At 47.5% G+C, this 18,753-nt stretch overlaps 1 protein-coding gene across 15 annotated transcripts in view; it reads left to right on the forward strand.

Annotated features, from left to right (window-relative positions):
• Positions 1 to 18,753, forward strand: part of KIAA0232 (uncharacterized protein KIAA0232 homolog) — a 98,411-nt gene that overhangs the window by 31,444 nt on the left and 48,214 nt on the right. For 14 of the 15 annotated variants that reach the window (XM_045056635.1, XM_045056636.1, XM_045056629.1 and 11 more), the window contains exon 2: positions 3,019 to 3,515. In XM_045056635.1, the coding sequence (XP_044912570.1) occupies positions 3,285 to 3,515 (231 nt within the window). In that variant the 5' untranslated portion in view covers positions 3,019 to 3,284. The other variant, XM_045056634.1, reaches the window with a different exon arrangement.

Consider the following 18,753-nt stretch of genomic DNA (forward strand, 5'->3'; position numbering starts at 1 on the left):
AAGTCTTTTTTGCCCCCTCGTCTTCTCGTTTGCCTGTTTCCAACAAGAAACCTGGTGTCCTCATTCTCTTTGCTCTGTTACACCTAATGTCTCTTCTCTGTCTGGTGTGAAGCATTCTTCCTCTGTCACTTGTTTGAAGGGGTTTGTTGCCACGTGCCTCGGGGTCATTTTCTTCATGTTTCTTGTGCTGAGAGTTCATTGGACTTGGATCTCTGTGTTTAGCTGTCATCCGTTTTGGAAGAACGTTGGCCATTATTTCTTCGGATGTCTTTGTTGCCTCCGTTTCTTCTCCAATTACACGTATGTTAGATTTCTTAAAATTGTCACGTAGCTCGCTGAGCTGTGTTAATTTGTTCCTTTCTCTCTGTTTCATTTCGTATGGTTTCTTTTGTAGTTAAGACTCTGTAATTGGGGCGCCTGGGTGGTTCAGCTGGTTGAGCATCTGACTCTTGATTTTTGGCTCAGGTCTCATGGTTCATGGGATCGAGCCCCACTGATAGTGCAGAGGCCGCTTGGGATTCTCTCTCTCCCTCTGCCCCCCCCCCCCATAAATAAATAAACATTTAAAAAAACCCTCTGTTACTTTTCCTTCTGAAATGGCTAATCTGTTATTAACCCCATCCTGTGTACTTTTCACCTCAGATACTGTCATTTCCATCTGTAGATGTTTGCCTTGAGATCTTCTGCTCTCTCCTCATCCCCATATGGCGTTTTGTCATAACTGCTTCAAGGTCCTTTTCTGCTAATTCTAACTTTTGTGTCAATTCTGAGTTGGTTTCAATTAATTTATCTCTTCATTTCTACTTCCTCTGTGTCTGTTTCTTTGCATGTCTGCTGATATTTTATTAGATGCGAGCCATGGTAAATATTACTTTTTTTTTTTTAACTTTTTAAAAATGTTTATATTATTTTTGAGAGAGAGAGAGCAGGGGAGGGGCAGAGAGAGAGAGGGAGGGAGGGAAACAGAGTATTGGAAGCAGACTCTGTGCTGTTAGTGCGGAGCCTGATACGGGGCTTGAACCCATGAAGCCTGGGATCGTGACCTGAGCCGAAGGCAGACAGACGCTTAACCGACTGAGCCACCCGGGCGCCCGTAAATTTTACTTTCTTAGGTGCTGCATATTTTTGTGTTCCTATAAATTTCTCGAGATTTGTTCTGGGGCTGAAGTGAAGTTAGTTGGCAATGGTATGGTCCTTTCAGGTCTTGCTTTTAGGATGTGTTAGGCAGGTGCCATTCTGTCTAGAGTCTGTTCCTTCCCCCTCTCTAAGTCAGGAGCTTTCTGAGTGGCCAGTGTCCCTGAATTAGGAGGTTTTCCAGTCTGGCTGGTGGGAAGCAGGCACCGTCCCTCACCATGCTGAGCGTCAGGTCCTGTTTGTGATGATCCCTTCCTGTGCTTGGGCAGCTCCTCCCATGCACGCCCGGGTGCTGGACTCTCGAGGGTCACCCTCTAGCAGTCTCTGGTGCCGTGTCCTGTGAGCCCAAGCTGCCTTCCATTCTTTCATCTGCTTCCTTCCGTTGTTGCTAAAAGTCCTCCCTCTGTCTTGGTTGATCTTCATTGAATGAGTACTGGCTTGTCACCTTGCTTCAAGTGATGTCCCCAGAATTCCCTGTCTTGCTTAATTGATGATCTGTCTGGCATCCTGAGTGCCAAACATATCAAAGAACTTATGAAAAATGTTTTGAGAGTCAGCTGGAAAATTTCAGCAGGTAAAAATTATAGAAAAAGTTTGCTTTAGTTTATCTAGTTTCCATAAATCAGAAAAGACAGTTTTGTAAAGAAAATTTTAGAAAGCAGAATATACGTTAATGACAAATTAATAACTTAGTCCTGTGGTAGATTTAAATATTTTCCTTTATATTTTAAAATTTTTAAAATGTTTTATTTATTTTTGAAAGAGAGAAGGCAGGGAGTGGCAGAGAGAGAGGGAGACACAGAATCTGAAGCAGGCTCCAGCCTCTGAACTGTCAGCACAGAGCCTGACACGGGGCTCGAACCCATGAACTGTGTGTGAGATCATGACCTGAGCTGAAGTTGGACGCTTAACCGACCGAGCCACTCAGACGCCCCTCTTTATATTTAATGATTGTAAAACTCGCTGTGTAGTTTTTCATGAAATGCAAGAAACAGAGACTTAAATCTTTGGGGAAGTCTTTTTGACTTGATGCTTTTACTTAACCTCAGAAATACTTTTTTAAAAGTCACTTTTGGTAACCCTCTTATTGTCTGCTAAAATTCATGCAAACGCTGAGCCATGGAGATTTACCTGCCGTTGTGTTGGTTTTTATTTTCTGGTGAAGTAAGTTCATCAGAGCTCTAACATAGGAATGTTATGATTTGATAAGGCCCCTGTTCGATTAGTTTGACATATGCAAAGTAGGTTAACTTAGGGGAAAAGACTGTTAAGAGCATGGCGTCTGTCGCACAAGTAAGCAAACCATCAGCCAAGGTGTGGAAGCTGCACCAAATATAACGGTACAAGCTGGCGCGGCTCTGAGCCAGGTCCACGGTTTACCTTAACTTCTACGAAATAAGTAAGTGGTGAGCAGCTGTGCAAAGCTTTTAGCCATACAAAGCGATTGATTGCCTTTGTGAAACCTTCAATAAAAAGGACTCATTTTTAACCAGCGTCTGAACGAAATGACAATTCAGTTGCCTGTTTCTGTACACTTAAAAATGGACTAGCGATTTGTTACCACACACAGCCTTCCAGCGTTACAGATGAGCAAAGTTTTACTAGCCCGGTCTCTTCAGATAGCAAGATACGTGTCGTTGGGATTGAGCGTAAGCACAACAGTATAAAGTTCTGAGTTTTCCTTTCTTTTGAATGATATTAAGCTTTTAAGGGTTTGAAATGTCACTTGGCTTCAGATGTCAAAGATTACCGCAAAAAGAAATCAGTGTTCTAAGACACCAAATTTCAATAGACAGTTTTTTTGGATTTTTTGCTCCAAAAGGTCAGTAACTTAGTTTATATCTGTATATAACGCGTGCCTTTCTTTTCCCTCTCGTTTCGTAGGTTCTGCCGGAGACTTCCATCTGGCCTCAATGTGAAAGTAAAGTAAACCACATCTGTGTGTGTGTTGCTCCCAGGATGCTGATTCATTGGTCATGTCTGAAGAGGGAAATTCTGGTCTAGATGGCTGACAGCCCGCGAAAATAGATGCTTATCCTAGATGTCCGGCGTCTCTCCTTTTTACTGGAGTGAAAATCCCCTCCAGATACCAACAGAACGTCACCTGCAGAAAATGCCTCGCATTTTAAGGATGTCAGCAACCTAAATTCATGCGCCCTGTGTGCACAGTTGTCGTGGACGGTTTACCATCTGAGAGCTCCTCAGCCTCTTCTCCAGGCCCCGTACCTGTGTCTGAGATGTCTCTGCTCCATGCTCTGGGCCCAGTGCAGACCTGGCTGGGACAGGAGCTGGAGAAATGTGGCATCGACGCCATGATTTATACCCGGTATGTCCTCAGCCTCCTGCTGCACGACAGCTATGACTACGACCTACAGGAACAGGTACTTCCGTGTCTTCCGTGTTTTGTGAACATGCGTGGTTGTGTCTGCGGGTTTGTGTTTTCTCTTCAGGGGGCGCTTTTACGCTCTGGAGCAGGCTGGCGGACTGCCGCGGTCCGCAGACGTTGAACCCGCCAGGGGGCATCGATGCTCTGGGTCACAGCACACTGTTTAGCACAGCGCTTTTCTCCGCTCTTGGCCTTTCTCCCCGTCGATCACACTCTGGCTCAGGCACCCCGGCTCTCGCCAGGGCCCGGTGAGGGCTTGACGGCCCCCTGCCTGTGAGCCGCACTGCGCCGGGTGCTGGTGTCCGCCATCAGGAACGTCACACGTCGGGACGAGACCTTTTCATCGTTGTGTCTGTTACACTTCTTAACGTTCTGAAGCTTAAGGTTTCATTTTCATGTTAAACTGCTTGTTCAGCAAAGCGTGTGACATGAAGCACGTGACTTTGCGGTACGTCGTTGTAGATCCCCCGGGAAGTCGGCCCTCACGCAGTTCATTTGACTTCAGTGCTGAGTTGCAAGTGAAAAGTAAGCAGATCCGGGTTCTCCAAAGAGTAAGTCCGACTTCAGGGTCCCCCTCCCAGAGGAGGTACTGAGAGTGAGGCCTACCGAGAGGGCGACACGGTCGTCACCGGGGACCACACGGGCTCTGGGTGACCTCCATGTACCACGTTTACGTGACCCGGAGTGTTTGGTGGGCAGTTTCTGTTGCTGGTTTTTAAACCCACCGTCACTACCACTGAAAGCAGGGGCAAAGTTTCATTGACGGAAGAAGCTGGCTTTGCCTTCCAGACCACGGAGAAGCGTGTTTTAACATTGGTCCCTCATCACTTGTTACAGACGTGTTGTCTTCCAGCTGGACACAGCTGTTTTCCCTGCTGCCAGGTTGCTTGCTGCCCTGGCCGGTGGGAATGAGGTTGGCGTTTTCAGGGGTTTGACTTAGAACCTAAGAATCAGGAAATGTGTCATTTTGTATAATTGCCTTACTAAGGCTCTATTTTCCATCCTCTTTCCAGTAAATGTAAAGAATGTATTTTTAGAGGCGCGCCTAGGTGGCTCAGTCGGTTAAGTGTCTGACTTTGGCTCAGGTCATGATCTCACAGTCCGTGAGTTCGAGCCCCGCGTCGGGCTCTGTGCTGAGAGCTTGGAGCCTGGAGCCTGCTTCAGATTCTGTGTCTCCCTCTCTCTCTGCCCCTCCCCTGCTCATGCTCTCTCTCTGTCTCAAAAATAAATAAAACATTAAAAAAAAATTAAAATATTTTTAGAGGCAAATGTTAAATCTACAAACATGGAAGAATTATTATTATTATTTTTTAAGTTTGTTTATTTTGAGAGAGAGAGAACACAAGTGGGGGAGGAACAGAGAGAAAGGGAGAGAGAGAATCCCAAGTAGGCTCTACACTGTTAGTGCAGAGCCCAGCATGGGGCTCAAACTCACAAACTGTGAGGTCGTGAGGTGAAATCGAGTCAGCAGCTTAACCGACTGAGCCACCCAGGTGCCCCTGGAAGAATTTTTATTTCCGGAAATGAGGACGATATTTCTCTTAACTCAAAAATCATGTACTCTTAGGGTTGTGTGCTAACAGTATCCACCTAGAATATTTGTCAATGTTAGTAAGTTTAGTAGCATGAAGTATTTATGTCCAGCGTGCTGTAGCACAGGGATTAAGCTTATAGTTGAACACCTCTCTGAGGAGATGTGTTTGTGATTCCTCTGGTTCCTTTCTTAGTAGGGCTTGGGGGGCCGGGGCAGGGCACCTATCTGTGCCCAACTGTTGGACCCACCTTCCAGAGTTCTGCTTCATCTTTAGGGAGCGGGAGGATGAGGGCTGGTGAAAACAGAACCTGTGTGCAGTTACAAGGAGAATCCAAGGGAAATTGGGGCTTTTAAAATACCCCTCCCCTCGGCCCAGTGCCAAGTGCCATGCTGATGGGGAAGGTCAAGTTGCAAATGATACTTGTTTTTAACAGGTGACCTAGGAGATCGGGTAGACCTGATGTTACTTTTCATGACTCAAGGGGGGCATGTGCTCACGGTACCCCCGAAAGGGAGTCCAAGTGCAGAGCCAAGGGCAGTCTCCCTGGTAGGAGAAAGGGGAGTGGGGGGAGGGGGAGCCTTGCCCACCTTCTGTGATTCAGATGCCAGCTCACAGCCCTGCTCCCTGGCCAGGTGTAGTCCCTGATGTCTGGGTCAGACGTGTGGTGGCCCAGCTCCTCATTTGGGGGGCCAAACGACTCCACCTTTGGGTGTTTGTTTCCTCCCATCTTACCCTCAGTTCGTGAGTACCTCTAACCTTGACTTGAACACGGCCAGTTTTAAGGCCGTTGCTGCAGCTTCTAGCCTTATCTGCCATGTTTAATCCCTCAGTTTTCCTAATCTTGGTTAAAACACACCCACCAAGAGCTCTTGAGTTCTCAGGAGGGTTTTGCACCTGACTTTGGTCTCAGCTGCACAAGATGATTGGGTGGGAAGTGAGGCTGATCAGACGGAGGTCTTGATTGAGCCGGAAGGACGAGCAGTTCAGCGCCAGCCTGTGATTTGAGCAGGATCGTAATGCAGCGGTGGCACCGGCGGTTCCCGCGCGGCACCAGCGAGCAGCACCTCCCGACCCGCGGGTGCCCTGGGGGCGCCACAGTCACCTCGTTTCTACACGTTCTTCTTTCTCTTTGCTCTTCGTGTCTTTCTTCTTTTGGTCGTGGCCGCCAGACTCTGGAAGATGCCCGCTCACGCCATCCGGAGCTCACCGGTGTTGTCTCCAGATGGAAATGTACACCACTGTCCTGACCCGGGCTCGGGCCCGGCCGCCACCGCCCGCGGGTCCTTCTCGCTCCTGATGAGACCGCGCCGTCTGCTTCCAAACGTGATGTTTTCACTGGCGATCTCTTCGTTCTGGTTATTAGAATGTATTCTCTTTCCCGGTAGATTAGAAGGTCCTGGAGGGCAGAAATCAGACACTCATTTTTGAAAAATGTTTGCTTTCTTGTGAAATAATTTTGAACATGGGAATAATGAGAACATGACGGGGAACTCTCGTGTACTCTTAGTCACCCGTTGATCATGTTTTCCTGCTTTTGCTTTATTTCTCTCCCCTCCTTTGGTACTCTCTTACCCTAAGTAAATCAGCGTGTGTTTCTTAAGATTGGGCTTTCTCCTCACCACGTGGATACAGTTAGAAGACTCAGGGAGGTTAACGTGGGCACATCATGATATCCTGCCGGTTTTCCCCTTGTATCAGCTGCCCAGTGATGCCCTTCATCGTAACTTGCCCCCACCCAGGATCCAGGTTGAGACTGTGCGCCTACGTTCCCGGTTGCACCTCTTGACTCCTCTAATCAGGAATAGTTCATAGCTTTCCTTTGTGTCTCACCACATTCACATTTTTGAAGCTAACAGGAGAGTTGCTTAGCAGAACATCCTTTAACTCTGGGTTTGCCTGATGTTTGCTTCTGTGCAGAGACAGCTTACGTGTTTATGGCAGTGACCTCCCGTAAGCCACCGAGTCTCCTTCTTCATCATGCGTCGTGGCAGATGCACACGATGTCCGTCTGTTGCATCGTGGCAGTGCTGGCTTTGCTCTGGGGACGTCTGCCAGGTTTCTCCCGTGGGAAGCTGGACGCTCTTTTCTGTGTCATCATCAGGTGACCCGTTTGGAGAGACTGGCAGTTTTCTCACCCGTAGATGATTCCACCTGAATCACCTGTTACTTTGATGGTTGCAAAGTAGTGATTTTTCTAACTCCGTTATCCCACTACATTTCGTAGTGGCCATTCTCCTGTAATGCCTTTACCTTCTCAAATCAGTAGCCCGGTCACGTAGAGAACACCACAGTGTGCCAGGGGCAGTGCCGGACACTTCTCATGTAGGCCTGCCTTATTTGGCCTCCATCCCACACCTTGGAGGGAAGTAGTATTTTCTCTGTCTCCACTGGTGTAGCAGTGCACATTCAGAGAGGTTAGGTGATCTGCCTGAGGCCACACAGCAGTGAGTTGGGATTTAAACTCCTGTCTGTCAGATCCAACGTGTGCCTACTTTTATATTAGAGAGTTTTGCTGTTTTTGTTTCCATACATAACAAATAATTATTGAATGAACAATGTAAGAACACTCTATTGCAAAGGCAGGCTTTAGAAACTATGTGGAATGGATTTATTGTCTTTTAGTGCACTTGTGGTTTGTAGAAGTGGGGGGAAGTTCATTGTTAGTTCACAGTTGAAGTTTGAGTGGAGTCCCTCTAGGGTGAAAGCGAGTGCGGGGAAGCTTGGGGCATCACGTCTCTAACTCTTAAAATAGACTGGAGTTAAATTATTAAAAAATATTTTACAGTCTTACGATTGGCTCAAAGGGAAGCTGTAGTAAAGCCATAATTTAAAGGTGGGAGTTTACTTTTCCTGCCTCGGGCTTGTGCTGGGCTGATGGTCAACGCCAGGTTCCCTGTAATCTGTCGTGAGTAGGAAGAGTCGTCTGAGGAAGATAGGACAGCTTTTCACTGTGTCATTCGTAGAACCCCACATTCTTAATCTTCCTTCATCATTAAATGAAAACCATCTTCTGAGAATTTATCACAGCGTTTTTTTTGGTGTTTATACTTTAATGTTCTCAGTATTGTGAAAGCTTTATCAGCAGCCCGTGATGATGACAGAAAGCCCAGCTTGGTCTAGCTTCAAAGGCAGCAGTGCTCACAACGAGCACACATACCCTGCGTATGGCCATGCGTCAGAGCACTCAGGCCCAGTGCTCCTGGCCCCAGGGGTGGAGGTGCTTAGAGACAGTGGCTAAGTTACTTGCCCAGGGTCACACAGCTAGTCAACTTGGGATCCTTTGTTAATGTCCAGAGGCTGGGGCTGGCCTCAGTGGCAGCTGGACACAGGGCTTTCTGTGGAATCAGTGCCCCACCGTGAAGCTTGCCTTCTCTATTGCTTTGCTTTTCAAGCTTCATCGTCCCCTCCCTGCTGCAAGCCCAGATCCACCTTCATTTAAAAAGTTTTGTTTACCTTTATTTTTGAGAGACAGAGACAGAGCACAAGTTGGGGAGGGTCAGAGAGAGGGAGACACAGAATCCGAAGCAGGCTCCAGGCCCCGAGCCGTCAGCACAGGGCCTGACACGGGGCTCGAACCCACAAAGTGAGATCATGACCTGAGCCGAAGTCGGACGCTCAACTGACCGAGCCCCCCGGGCGCCCCTCCCACCCTCATTTGCAAGAGTCCAGCAGGAAGAGCAGGGTTTCGTCCCGGTAGGCCAACTTGGTCATGGCCCCATCCTCGACCCCAGCTCCTAGGATGAGGGGCTTTGCTGGCTGGGCTACAAGCACCTGGAAGCGTAGGGACTAAGAATTGGAGAGGAGCTGCCCCGGAGGAAGTCTGGAGTGATTAGGCGGCTGAGCCGCCAAAAAGAAGCCCTCTCAGAGTACCTGCGTGCAGAGTACACTTTCGTCTATTTTTTTTTTTTTTAAGTTGATTTATTTATTTTGAGAGCGAGAGAATGAGAGAGCGACAAGCAGGGGAGGAGGAGAGAGAGAGGGAGAGAGGATCCCAAGTAGGCCTCACTCCAGCAGCGCAGAACCTGATGTGGGGCCCGATCTCACGGACCGTGAGATCATGACGTGTGCTGAAATCAAGAGTCGGATGTTCACCCGACCGAGCCCCCCCAGGCGCCCCAGTAGCACGTCCTTCTAAAATGCTGCTCAAGTTTGGGGAAACACACTCTGAGATTTGTGTTTGAAACAAACCGCTTGCTGTGTTATCCACTCTTCGTGATTTGTTCTCTTTGTTTCTTTCTTTGAGGAGTTTTATCTTTGTCCACCTCCTCCAAGATTGTCCTTTCGTGCTCATCCCTCAGTCTGTCTGGTTGCTTTAGGTGTTCTTACAATGTTAGGTCTTTTTAGGTTCCAGATAGGGGGCACCCATCGATTCTGCACAAAAATACAAGAGGGTTTTTCCTTAAGCTTTTTTTTTTTTTTTCCTTGGGGCATAAAGTACATCCCGACCAGGGTAGTGATGGGCGAATTTTCACGAAGATCATATCTATGTAATGACACTCAGGTAGATAAATAGAACATTACCATCAACACAAGTCCCCGTGTGCCCTGCCCAGCCTCAACCTGCTTCGCGTGTCCAGAGGAGAACCCAGTAGTGTGGCCTGTTTCCCACCCCTTCCTCCTGGCACTTTGCCTCTCTGTCCTGCCCTGAGAGGCCACCCCTGGCTCTCCTGGTATCTCTGTCTCTCACAGGGCCATCTTCTTCCTCCACGTCTTGCCCTGGGCCTAGAAGGGGCACATTTCCCGAAGGAGAAAGCAGGCTCAGATGTCAGTGCTCCCGTGCTTGCCGTAGGCTGCCCTTGCCTGGCACAGCTGATCCCCCCCCCCCCCCCCCCCCCCCCCCGGTCTTGTCAAGGCCTGGATGCTTCAACAGGTCCATATGCTTCAGCACAGGTTTGTATGCTGGCTTGGTTGCATATTTTACCTGGCTTTTCTGGTTAGTCTGGGCAGGAGACCTTATTAAATAGTCTATAATATAGACTATTATTAAATAGTAACTGGTCTGCTGCCAGACCCTTTTTTTTTTTAATGTTTTTTTATTTGAGGGGGTGGGGAGAGAGAGAGGGAGAGTGTGAGTGGGGGAGGAGCAGAGAGAGAATCCCAAGCAGGCTCCACGCTGTCAGCCCAGAGCCCGGTGTGGGGCTGGATCTCACGAACTGTGAGATCGTGACCTGAGCCGACATCAAGAGTCAGACGCTTCACTGACTGAGCCGCCAGGTGCCCCACTTTTTTTTTTTTTTTAAAAGACTTCTTTAGAGCAGTTGTAGGTTCACAGTAAAATTGAGAGGAAGGCACAGATGTTTCCTGTACGTGCCCATCTCACACGTGCAGAGCTACCCCACTGTCCCCCTCTCCCACCCGAGAGGTACGTTCGGTACTGAGCCTGCATTGTGTAATCACCCGAATTCCATAGCTTGTGTTAGGATTCGCTGTCTGTGTTGGACACTGCCTGGGTTTGGACAGGTACATGGGGACTGACCTGTATCCGTCACCACAGTGTCCTACAGGGGACTTTCACTACCCCAGACGTCCTCTGTGCTCCACCTGCTCATCCCCCTCTCCCCCAGGCCCCGACATCCATGGGTCTCCTCGTGGCCTCCGTAGTTTTGCCTTTTCCAGAATGTCATCTGGTTGGAATCGCACAATGTGTGGACTTTTCAGATTGGCTTCTTTCACTTAGTGATGAGCATTTGAGCTCCCCTAGGTCCTTTTGTAGTCCGATGGCTCATTTCTTTCTAATGTTGAATGGTATTCCATCATCTGGGTAAACCACAGTTTTGTCTGTCTGTTTAGGTACTGAAAGCCCTCATTCCTGGTATAGGATGTGTCAGAATTTCCTCCTTTTAAAAAAAATTTTTTTAATGCTCATTTATTTTTGAGAAAGGGAGTGTGAACAGGGGAGGGGCAGAGAGAGGGAGACACAGAATCTGAAGCAAGCTCCAGGCTCTGAGCTGTCAGCCCAGAGCCTGACGCGGGGCTGGAACCCATGAACCATGAGATCATGACCTGAGCCGAAGTCAGACACTCAAATGACTGAGCCACCCAGGTGCCCCAGAATTTCCTCCTTTTTTAAGGCCGAGTAATATTCCATTGTATGAAAATGCCACATTTTGCTTTTCCATCCCTCAGCGGACACTTGAGTTTCTTCCATGTTTTAGCTATTGTGAATACCACTGCTGTGAGCATGAAACAGTATCTCTTTGAGACACTGCTCTCAATTTTGGGGGGGAGGTGTATAACCAAGAAGTGGAATTGCTGGGTAATACGGTAGTTCTGTTAATTCTGTTTTAAATGTTTTGAGGAACTCCCAGCAGCTGTACCATTTTACGTTCCTCCAACACTGCACGGGTCCAATTTCTCCGCAAAATCACTAACACTTTTGTTATTTACTTTTATCACTTATTTTTATAGTAGCCATCCTGATGGGTGTGAGGTGGTATCTCATTGGGGTTTTGATTCCCGTTTTCCCTAATGTTTAGTGATGTTGCACATCTTTTCATGTGCTTATTGGCCATCTGGGTATCTGCTGTGGAGAACTGTCTGTCCAAGTCCTTTGCCCGTGTTTGAATCGGGTTGTTTCTTGCTGTTGTTGAATGTTAGGAGTTCTCCATATGTCTTAGTGTTAACCCCCTATCGGGTACACAGTTTGCAAATCTTTTCTCCCATCCCGTGGGTTGCCTTTTCACTCTGTTGACAGTGTCTTTTGATTTAAAAATTTTTATGAAGTCCTATTTATTTTTTCTTTTGTTACCTATGCCTTTGGTGTCCTGTCCGAGAGATCACTGCCAAAACTAATGTTGTGATGCTTTCCCTACGTTTCTTCTAAGAGTTTTACAGATTTAACTCTTATGTTTAGGCCTTTGATCCATTTCTAGTTAACTTTTGTGTATGGTGTGAGGTAGGGGTCCACTGCCATTCTTTTGTAAGTGGAAGCCCAGTTTTCCCAGCACCATTTGTTGAAAAGATCGTCCTTTCCCCATCGAATAGTCATGGGACCCTTGTTGAAAATCACTTGCTCATTTTTGCGAGCGTCTATTTCTGGTTTCTCTGTTCTGTTCCTTTGGTCTCGTCTTTGTCTTTATGCCAGCACCATGCTGCTTTGGTTACTGTAGCTTTGTTGCAGCTCCTTTTAAATCTCCTAACTGAGGTGTATTTTCTAGCTCAGAGCCCGTCATTCTAGAAGTGTAGCTGTATTATTGCATTATCTCTATTTTCCAGAGGTTAAGAAAGAATAATCCCAGTACTGACTACTGAGTAGGGCTGATGACTTCTTTATTCTTGGGGCCACTAGTGACGTGCTCTCGCAGCCTGCCGGCAGTAGGTTAGCATTTCTCTGCCTGGGGGAGAGCTCGCATCCCAGTGTTCCCTATGAGAGTGCTGTCCTCCTTAACAGTACTGCTGCAGCTGACCCGCCCCGGCTTCCTCGGGTGTCTCACCGCATAGGCTGTATTGCAGCATACATTTACTCCATACACATCGATTAAATACACCTTACACATAGGGAATACGAAAATAAAGTCAGAGTGGGACTACAGGCTTCCTAAGATATCGTAATAAAATGTATTTTTGGGGGGTAAAATCTTTTCATGGAATAGAGAAATGGTTTTGAATATAAGTAATTGCATTTTCACAACGTGCATTTCTGCTTTTGGTGGGTGCCCGTGACATGCCAGACGCTGTGGCAGGCACCAGGCATACAGAGCTGACTAGGGATGGTCCGGGCAGGTGCGGGATCTGTGAGACACTCTGGCTGTGCAGAGCTTGGGACACCGCGTGCGGGGGTGGGGGCAGGGGGAATGGCGGAGGAGAGACCATTTGGGCAGGTGGAGGGAGAAGGAAGGGAGAGTGCATGCGAGGTCACAGAAACAGGAAGGGCCTGATGTCATGAGGCCAGAGAAGAGCAGGGCAGGGGTGCGAGCGGGCGATGAGACGGGCAGGGTGAGCAGACGGACCCTGACGAACCCGATGTGCCGCGTTGGGGGCTGTGCTTCAGTCCCCAAGACAGAAAGACCCTTGGCTCTCGACAGCCAGCATCGCAGGGTGGCCTGTGAGCTGCTGGGTAAGCTGCTTGGGCACCTGAGGGCAGGGAGGCCAGCGAGGAGTGGTCACTGTTGGTGGAGGACCCAGTTATAAAAAGAGATGTCGTTAACCTGAAATGATGTCGCCGCTCTTTTGAGCAGTGAGAGGTGGATTTGTTACTAAGGCCCTTCCTCACATTCTAGCTGTATCTTTCCTTGGCAGGCAACCAAAATTTTAACCTAAACTGGCTTCCGGGGGAAAAAGGTCTCCTGTAACTCATAGGGGTGGCCCCAGCCTGTTCGATTCAGAGCTGTGACAGTGTCCCTGGGACTCCCGCCCTGCCTGTCTTCTGCCCCCCTCTGTCAGCTGGGTTTTGCAGCCAGCTTCCAGGGAGGTGGGGGGCCAGTCGCCGGGAGCGTGCTTCTGGCATCCGGAGGATGCATTCCCCGCCCCCCCCCCCTTTGTTTTCTGCTCACTTTCAGGTGCCCATTTCTGATTGGTCCCATGCCTGTGTCTGAGCCAATCTTTGTGACCGAAGGGATGAAACGACGCTGATTTGTATTAAGCCAATTGGGGCCTGAAGGTGGGGGTGGCACCAGTCTCATTCAAACACTTGGTGCTTTGGGTTTTTCAGGGCGCTGCTAGCCGGAAGGTGTGGGTGGCAGGGGTGGATGCTCGCAGCTCCCGGCAGACGTCACTGTCCCAGCTGTACTTCAGGGTGGCGTGTGTTCCTTTCCTTCCTCCCGCTCCCAGTTTCCTTTTTGACAGAAGGCAGCAAGAGGAAGTCAATCAAAACTCTGGCCTTATGTCACCTCACAGTAGTGTCTGGAAAAGTACTCGGTAATAGGTTTTCATGCTGAGAAAGTTCTTCGGCCGTCTCTTCTTCTGGTACTCGGTGATTGTGTGCTGTCTTTAAGACTATGGCTTTGAAAAATCGTGCTTGATTTTACTGAGTTTATTGAGTAAATATTTGGCACATGTCCAATACTGTACGTTTGCCTCTAAGTGGACTTGCAATGAGTGTAGCATAGGAGACTAAAAACATAACCGTAAACAAGATAGAAATGTCTTGACCTGTTTTTTTATACCGTGTTCTTTTAAAAGCTGATTATTCAGTGCTATTGTTTGAACAATACATTCACACAGTACATGAAGCCAGGGAAAAAATGGAGTAAGGGAGCTCTCAAATATAAGTGGAAAAAAGAGAATGCAGAAAACTGTACCTATGGGGCACCTGGGTGGCTCAGTCGTTTGAGTGTCCGACATGGGCTCAGGTCATGATCTCACGGTTCGTGGGTTCGAGCCCCGCGTCGGTCTCCGTGCTGACAGCTGGGAGCCTGGAGCCTGCTTCGGATTCTGTGTCTCCCCCTCTCTCTGCCCCTCCCCCACTCAACACTCTGTCTCTCTTAAAAATAAACGTTAAAAAATAAGAAAAAAAGAAAAGTGTACCCACTATGCTGCTGTGTACCTTTTGCTACAGACTTGATGTTTCTTAATGAAGTCAACCTAAAATTATAAGGCGAAACAGCGTTTATCTGCAAAATTTATAATGCGGTGAGGCCATTCTAACAGCTAACTAATAACACCACTGTTCGGGTCACAAATAATGGCAAGCTGCTTTGTACGTTTTCATTCTGTCGGAAGTAAAAGCCCGCAGACTCCCCATTCCGGCCGGCTTTGCCTCAGAGTGTTGTCCAAGGTCACACTGCAGATCCAGCCGCGGTTTCCCGCTTGACACCGGGCAAAGGAAACGTCTGTATCTTACAGTCTGTGTGATTGTTCAGTCGCGAGGCTTCTACCTGCCTTTCACGTGGACGAGACTCATCTGCACTGTAATGATGTGCTGAAAGGCACACAAGAGGAGAATCTAACAGTTTTATAAATGCTTTCTGGGCAATTAACGTGTTAAACTCACGCCTGTGGGTTAATGCCAGCATTTGGCAGTATCTGTGTGAAAAGACCTTTTCAAAGATGAAGTACGTTAAGTCTTCCTCTAGATCAGCATTAACGGGGCAGTTAGGTAAGAAAAGAAAAGACATCCAGATTGGAAAGGAAGAACGAAACCCGTATGTTTCATGCATGAAACGATCTTGTGTATAGGAAATCCTAAGGAATGGAGTGAAGAAAATTCCATCTACAGTAGCATCAGAAAGGGCAAAGTGCTTAGGAGTAAGTCTTGTCAGCTGAAAACGTCATTGAGAGAAATGAAAGGAGACCCTTGTAAGTGGCGAGACCTCCCGTGTTCACGACCAGCAGAGCCCACGTTCGTAAGACCGCGGAGCCCCGCGCGCTGATGTGCACCCTCAGGGCAGCCCTGTCCCAGTCCCAGCTGCCTGTGCTGCAGAAATTGGCAAGCTGATCCTAAAGTCCATATAGACATGTGGGCTCAGAATAGCCCAAAAAATCTTGGAAGAGGAGAACAGAGTTGGGAGGACTCGCGCTTCTGACCCCAGAACTTCCTACAAGGCAGCGCGCATGCAGCTGTATGAAACGAAACAGCATTTGCTGTGTTCCGTGTGTTTGAACAGCACCGTGCTGTGCGGGAAGGATAGTCTTTTCAGCGAGAGGTGCCGAGACAACAGAGCAGCCATGTGTGGGAGAAGGAGGTCGGACTCCTGCTTCACGCAAATATGAACTCCAGCCGGTTTCTAGACCCAAGTGAAAGGAGCTAAAACTGTAAAGCTCTTGGAAGAAAACGTAGGAGTAAGGCTTCATGACTTGGAGTAGGCAGTGATTTCTAAGATCTGACACCAAAACAAGCAGCCAAAGAAGACCTCAATAGATTAGACTGTCTCACAGTGAAAAACTTTTGTGCCTCAAGGGACATCATCAAGAAAGTGAAACAAAAAACAAACCTGGAATTGGAGAAAATGTTTGCAAATCCTGTACCTAATGGAATGTGTGTTCAGAAGAGATACTTATAAAATGGGCCAGTATTTGAATAGACATTTGTCCAGAGAATATGCACAAGTGACCAGTAAGCACATGAAAGGATGCTCCCTAGTCATTAGGGAAATGCAAACCGTGATGAGACACCACTTCACACCCGTTGGGGTAACCAAAATAAAACCCAGACGGTGACGAGCGTTGGTGGGGATGTGGAGGAAGTGGGACCCTGAAAAGCAGGGGATATAAACCTGCTTTGAAAATTGTCAGTTCTTCAGAAGGTGGAACACAGAGATGCCTGTGACCCAGCAACTCCACTCCTAGGTGTGTAATCAGAAGAAGAGAAAACATACGCCCATACAAAAACTTGTATATGAGTGTTCGTAATAGCCAAAAGGTAAAGCAATCCGAATGCCCATCAACAAATTAATAGAATATGGTGTGTGATTGCAGTGGAATAACATTCAGCCCTAAAAGGGGTGGGGTGCTGACACGCGTCACAGCGTGGATGAGCCCTCAGAACATTGTACTGAAAGCAGCCAGACACAGAAGGAGATGCATCGTATCCTTCCCGTTTGTATGAAATGTCCAGAGTCGGCCAATCTGCAGAGACAATGGGTCAGTAGTTAGCCTGCTAATAGTACAGGGTTTCATTGGAGGCGATGAGTAGGGGTTTTTTTGTTTTTTTTATTTAGTGTTTTATTTTTTTAATTTACATCCAAATTAGTTAGCATATAGTGCAACAATGATTTCAGGAGTAGATTCCTTAGTGCCCCTTACCCATTTAGCCCATCCCCTCTCCCACACCCCCTCCAGCAATTCTCAGTTCTCCATATTTATGAGTCTCTTACGCTTTGTCCCCCTCCCTGTTTTTGTTATTTTTGTTTCCCTTCCCTTATGTTCATCTGTTTTGTCTCTTAAAGTCCTTATGAGTGAAGTCATAGGATTTTTGTCTTTCTCTGATTTCACTTAGCATAATACCTCCAGTTCCATGCACGTAGTTGCAAATGGCAAGATTTCATTCTTTTTGATTGCCGAGTAACACTCTGGTGTGTGTGTGTGTGTGTGTGTGTGTGTGTACACACATACATACATACATACATACATACATACATACATACATACATACCACATCTTCTTTATCCATTCATCCATTGACGGACATTTGGGCTCGTTCCGTAGTTAGGCTACTGTCGATAGTGCTGCTGTAAACATTGGGGTGCATGTGTCCCTTTGAAACAGCACACCTGTATCCCTTGGATAAATGCCTAGTGGTGCAATTGGTGGGTCGTCGGGTAGTTCTATTTTTAGTTTTTTTTGAGGAACCTCCATACTGTTTTCCAGAGTGGCTGCACCAGCTTGCATTCCCAGATGAGTAGGTTTTAAAATGAGATAGGGGAAGGGTGCTTGGGTGGCTCTGTCGGTTAAGCGCCTGACTCTTGATTTCAGATCAGGTCTTAATCTCAGGGTCATGAGTTCAGGCCCCGAGTTGGGCTCCATGTTGGGTGTGGATCCTGCTTAAAAAAACCAAAAACCCAAAAAAGATAGTGGTGAGGGTTGCCTAATCACCACTGAATTATATTGAAAACCACTGAATTGCACACTTTAGAAGAGTAAATTTTGTGGTATGTGAATACAACTGTTATTGTAAAAAATTAGCATTAACAGATGAACATTTGTATTTGATTTTGATGGTAGGGAACATTAACTATGTACCCCAGAGAAGCAAATGTTTTATCTCCTCTCCTCCCCAAGAGTTTTGTCCTTCTCATTAGTAGGGCTGAGAACAGAAAATCGTACTGAATTATAGTTTGAATTCCATCAATAAAAACATTGTTGTGAGACTTTCTCTGCTTTTTGTAAAAGTACCTATAATTGTATCCTTGGTGATCCTCTTGGCCTGCCAAGTTGAAAATATTGTCTGGCGCTCTACAGAAAACGTTTGCTGTTCCTTGGTCCCTTGCTCTAGCACCTTGTTTCCTCTGCCTGGTATCTCCCCTTCTCTAGTCCAGACTTCTCTAGTCCAGACTTCTCTTCGCTCTCGCAAGGCTCCACTTCAGCCACCTTTCCTTCCGTGGGAAGCCTCTGCTTAGCAGCCAAGTGAGCTTCCCAAGTGCTTCTTGTACCATTTCTAATAGCAACAGCCGTACCCCAGTCATTTGCTTCTGTGTCTGTATTTCGCACCAGACTGTGCACGTCTGGCAAGCAGGGACTCTGCCGCGTTCGTTCTTGTGATCCCTAGTGCCTAAAGAAGACACTTCAGTCGTTACTGGATGAATGGGTGAATCCACATTCGTGTATAAACCTCGGGATGCCAAACAGGAAACATGAAGCCGACGCCAGATTCCCGTTGTAAGTGAAGAGCTGCAGGAGCTCTTCTCATTTCTCCATATTCTTGACCTAATACGTTTTCTATGAAAAAAAATATACAGCTTTAAGAAAAAAATTTAAAAAAAAGTTTAATGTTTATTTATTTTTGAGAGAGAAGGAGGTACAGCATGAGCAGGGGAGGGACAGAGACAGAGGGAGACACAGAATCCGAAGCAGGCTCCAGGCTCCCAGCTGTCAGCACAGAGCCCGACGGGGGGCTTGAACTCACGAGCCACGAGATCATGACCCCAGATGAGGTCGGACACTCAACCGACTGCGCCACCCAGGCCCCCCCCAAAATTTTTTTTTAAATGTTTATTTGTTTTTGAGAGAGAGAGAGGCAGGGGGAGGGGCAGAGAGAGGGAGACACAGAATCCGAAGCAGGCTCCAGGCTCTGAGCTGTCAGCACAGGGCCTGACGTGTGGC

The sequence above is a fragment of the Felis catus genome, chromosome B1 (assembly GCF_018350175.1).
Source record: "Felis catus isolate Fca126 chromosome B1, F.catus_Fca126_mat1.0, whole genome shotgun sequence".
In the NCBI taxonomy this organism is placed as follows: domain Eukaryota; kingdom Metazoa; phylum Chordata; class Mammalia; order Carnivora; family Felidae; genus Felis; species Felis catus.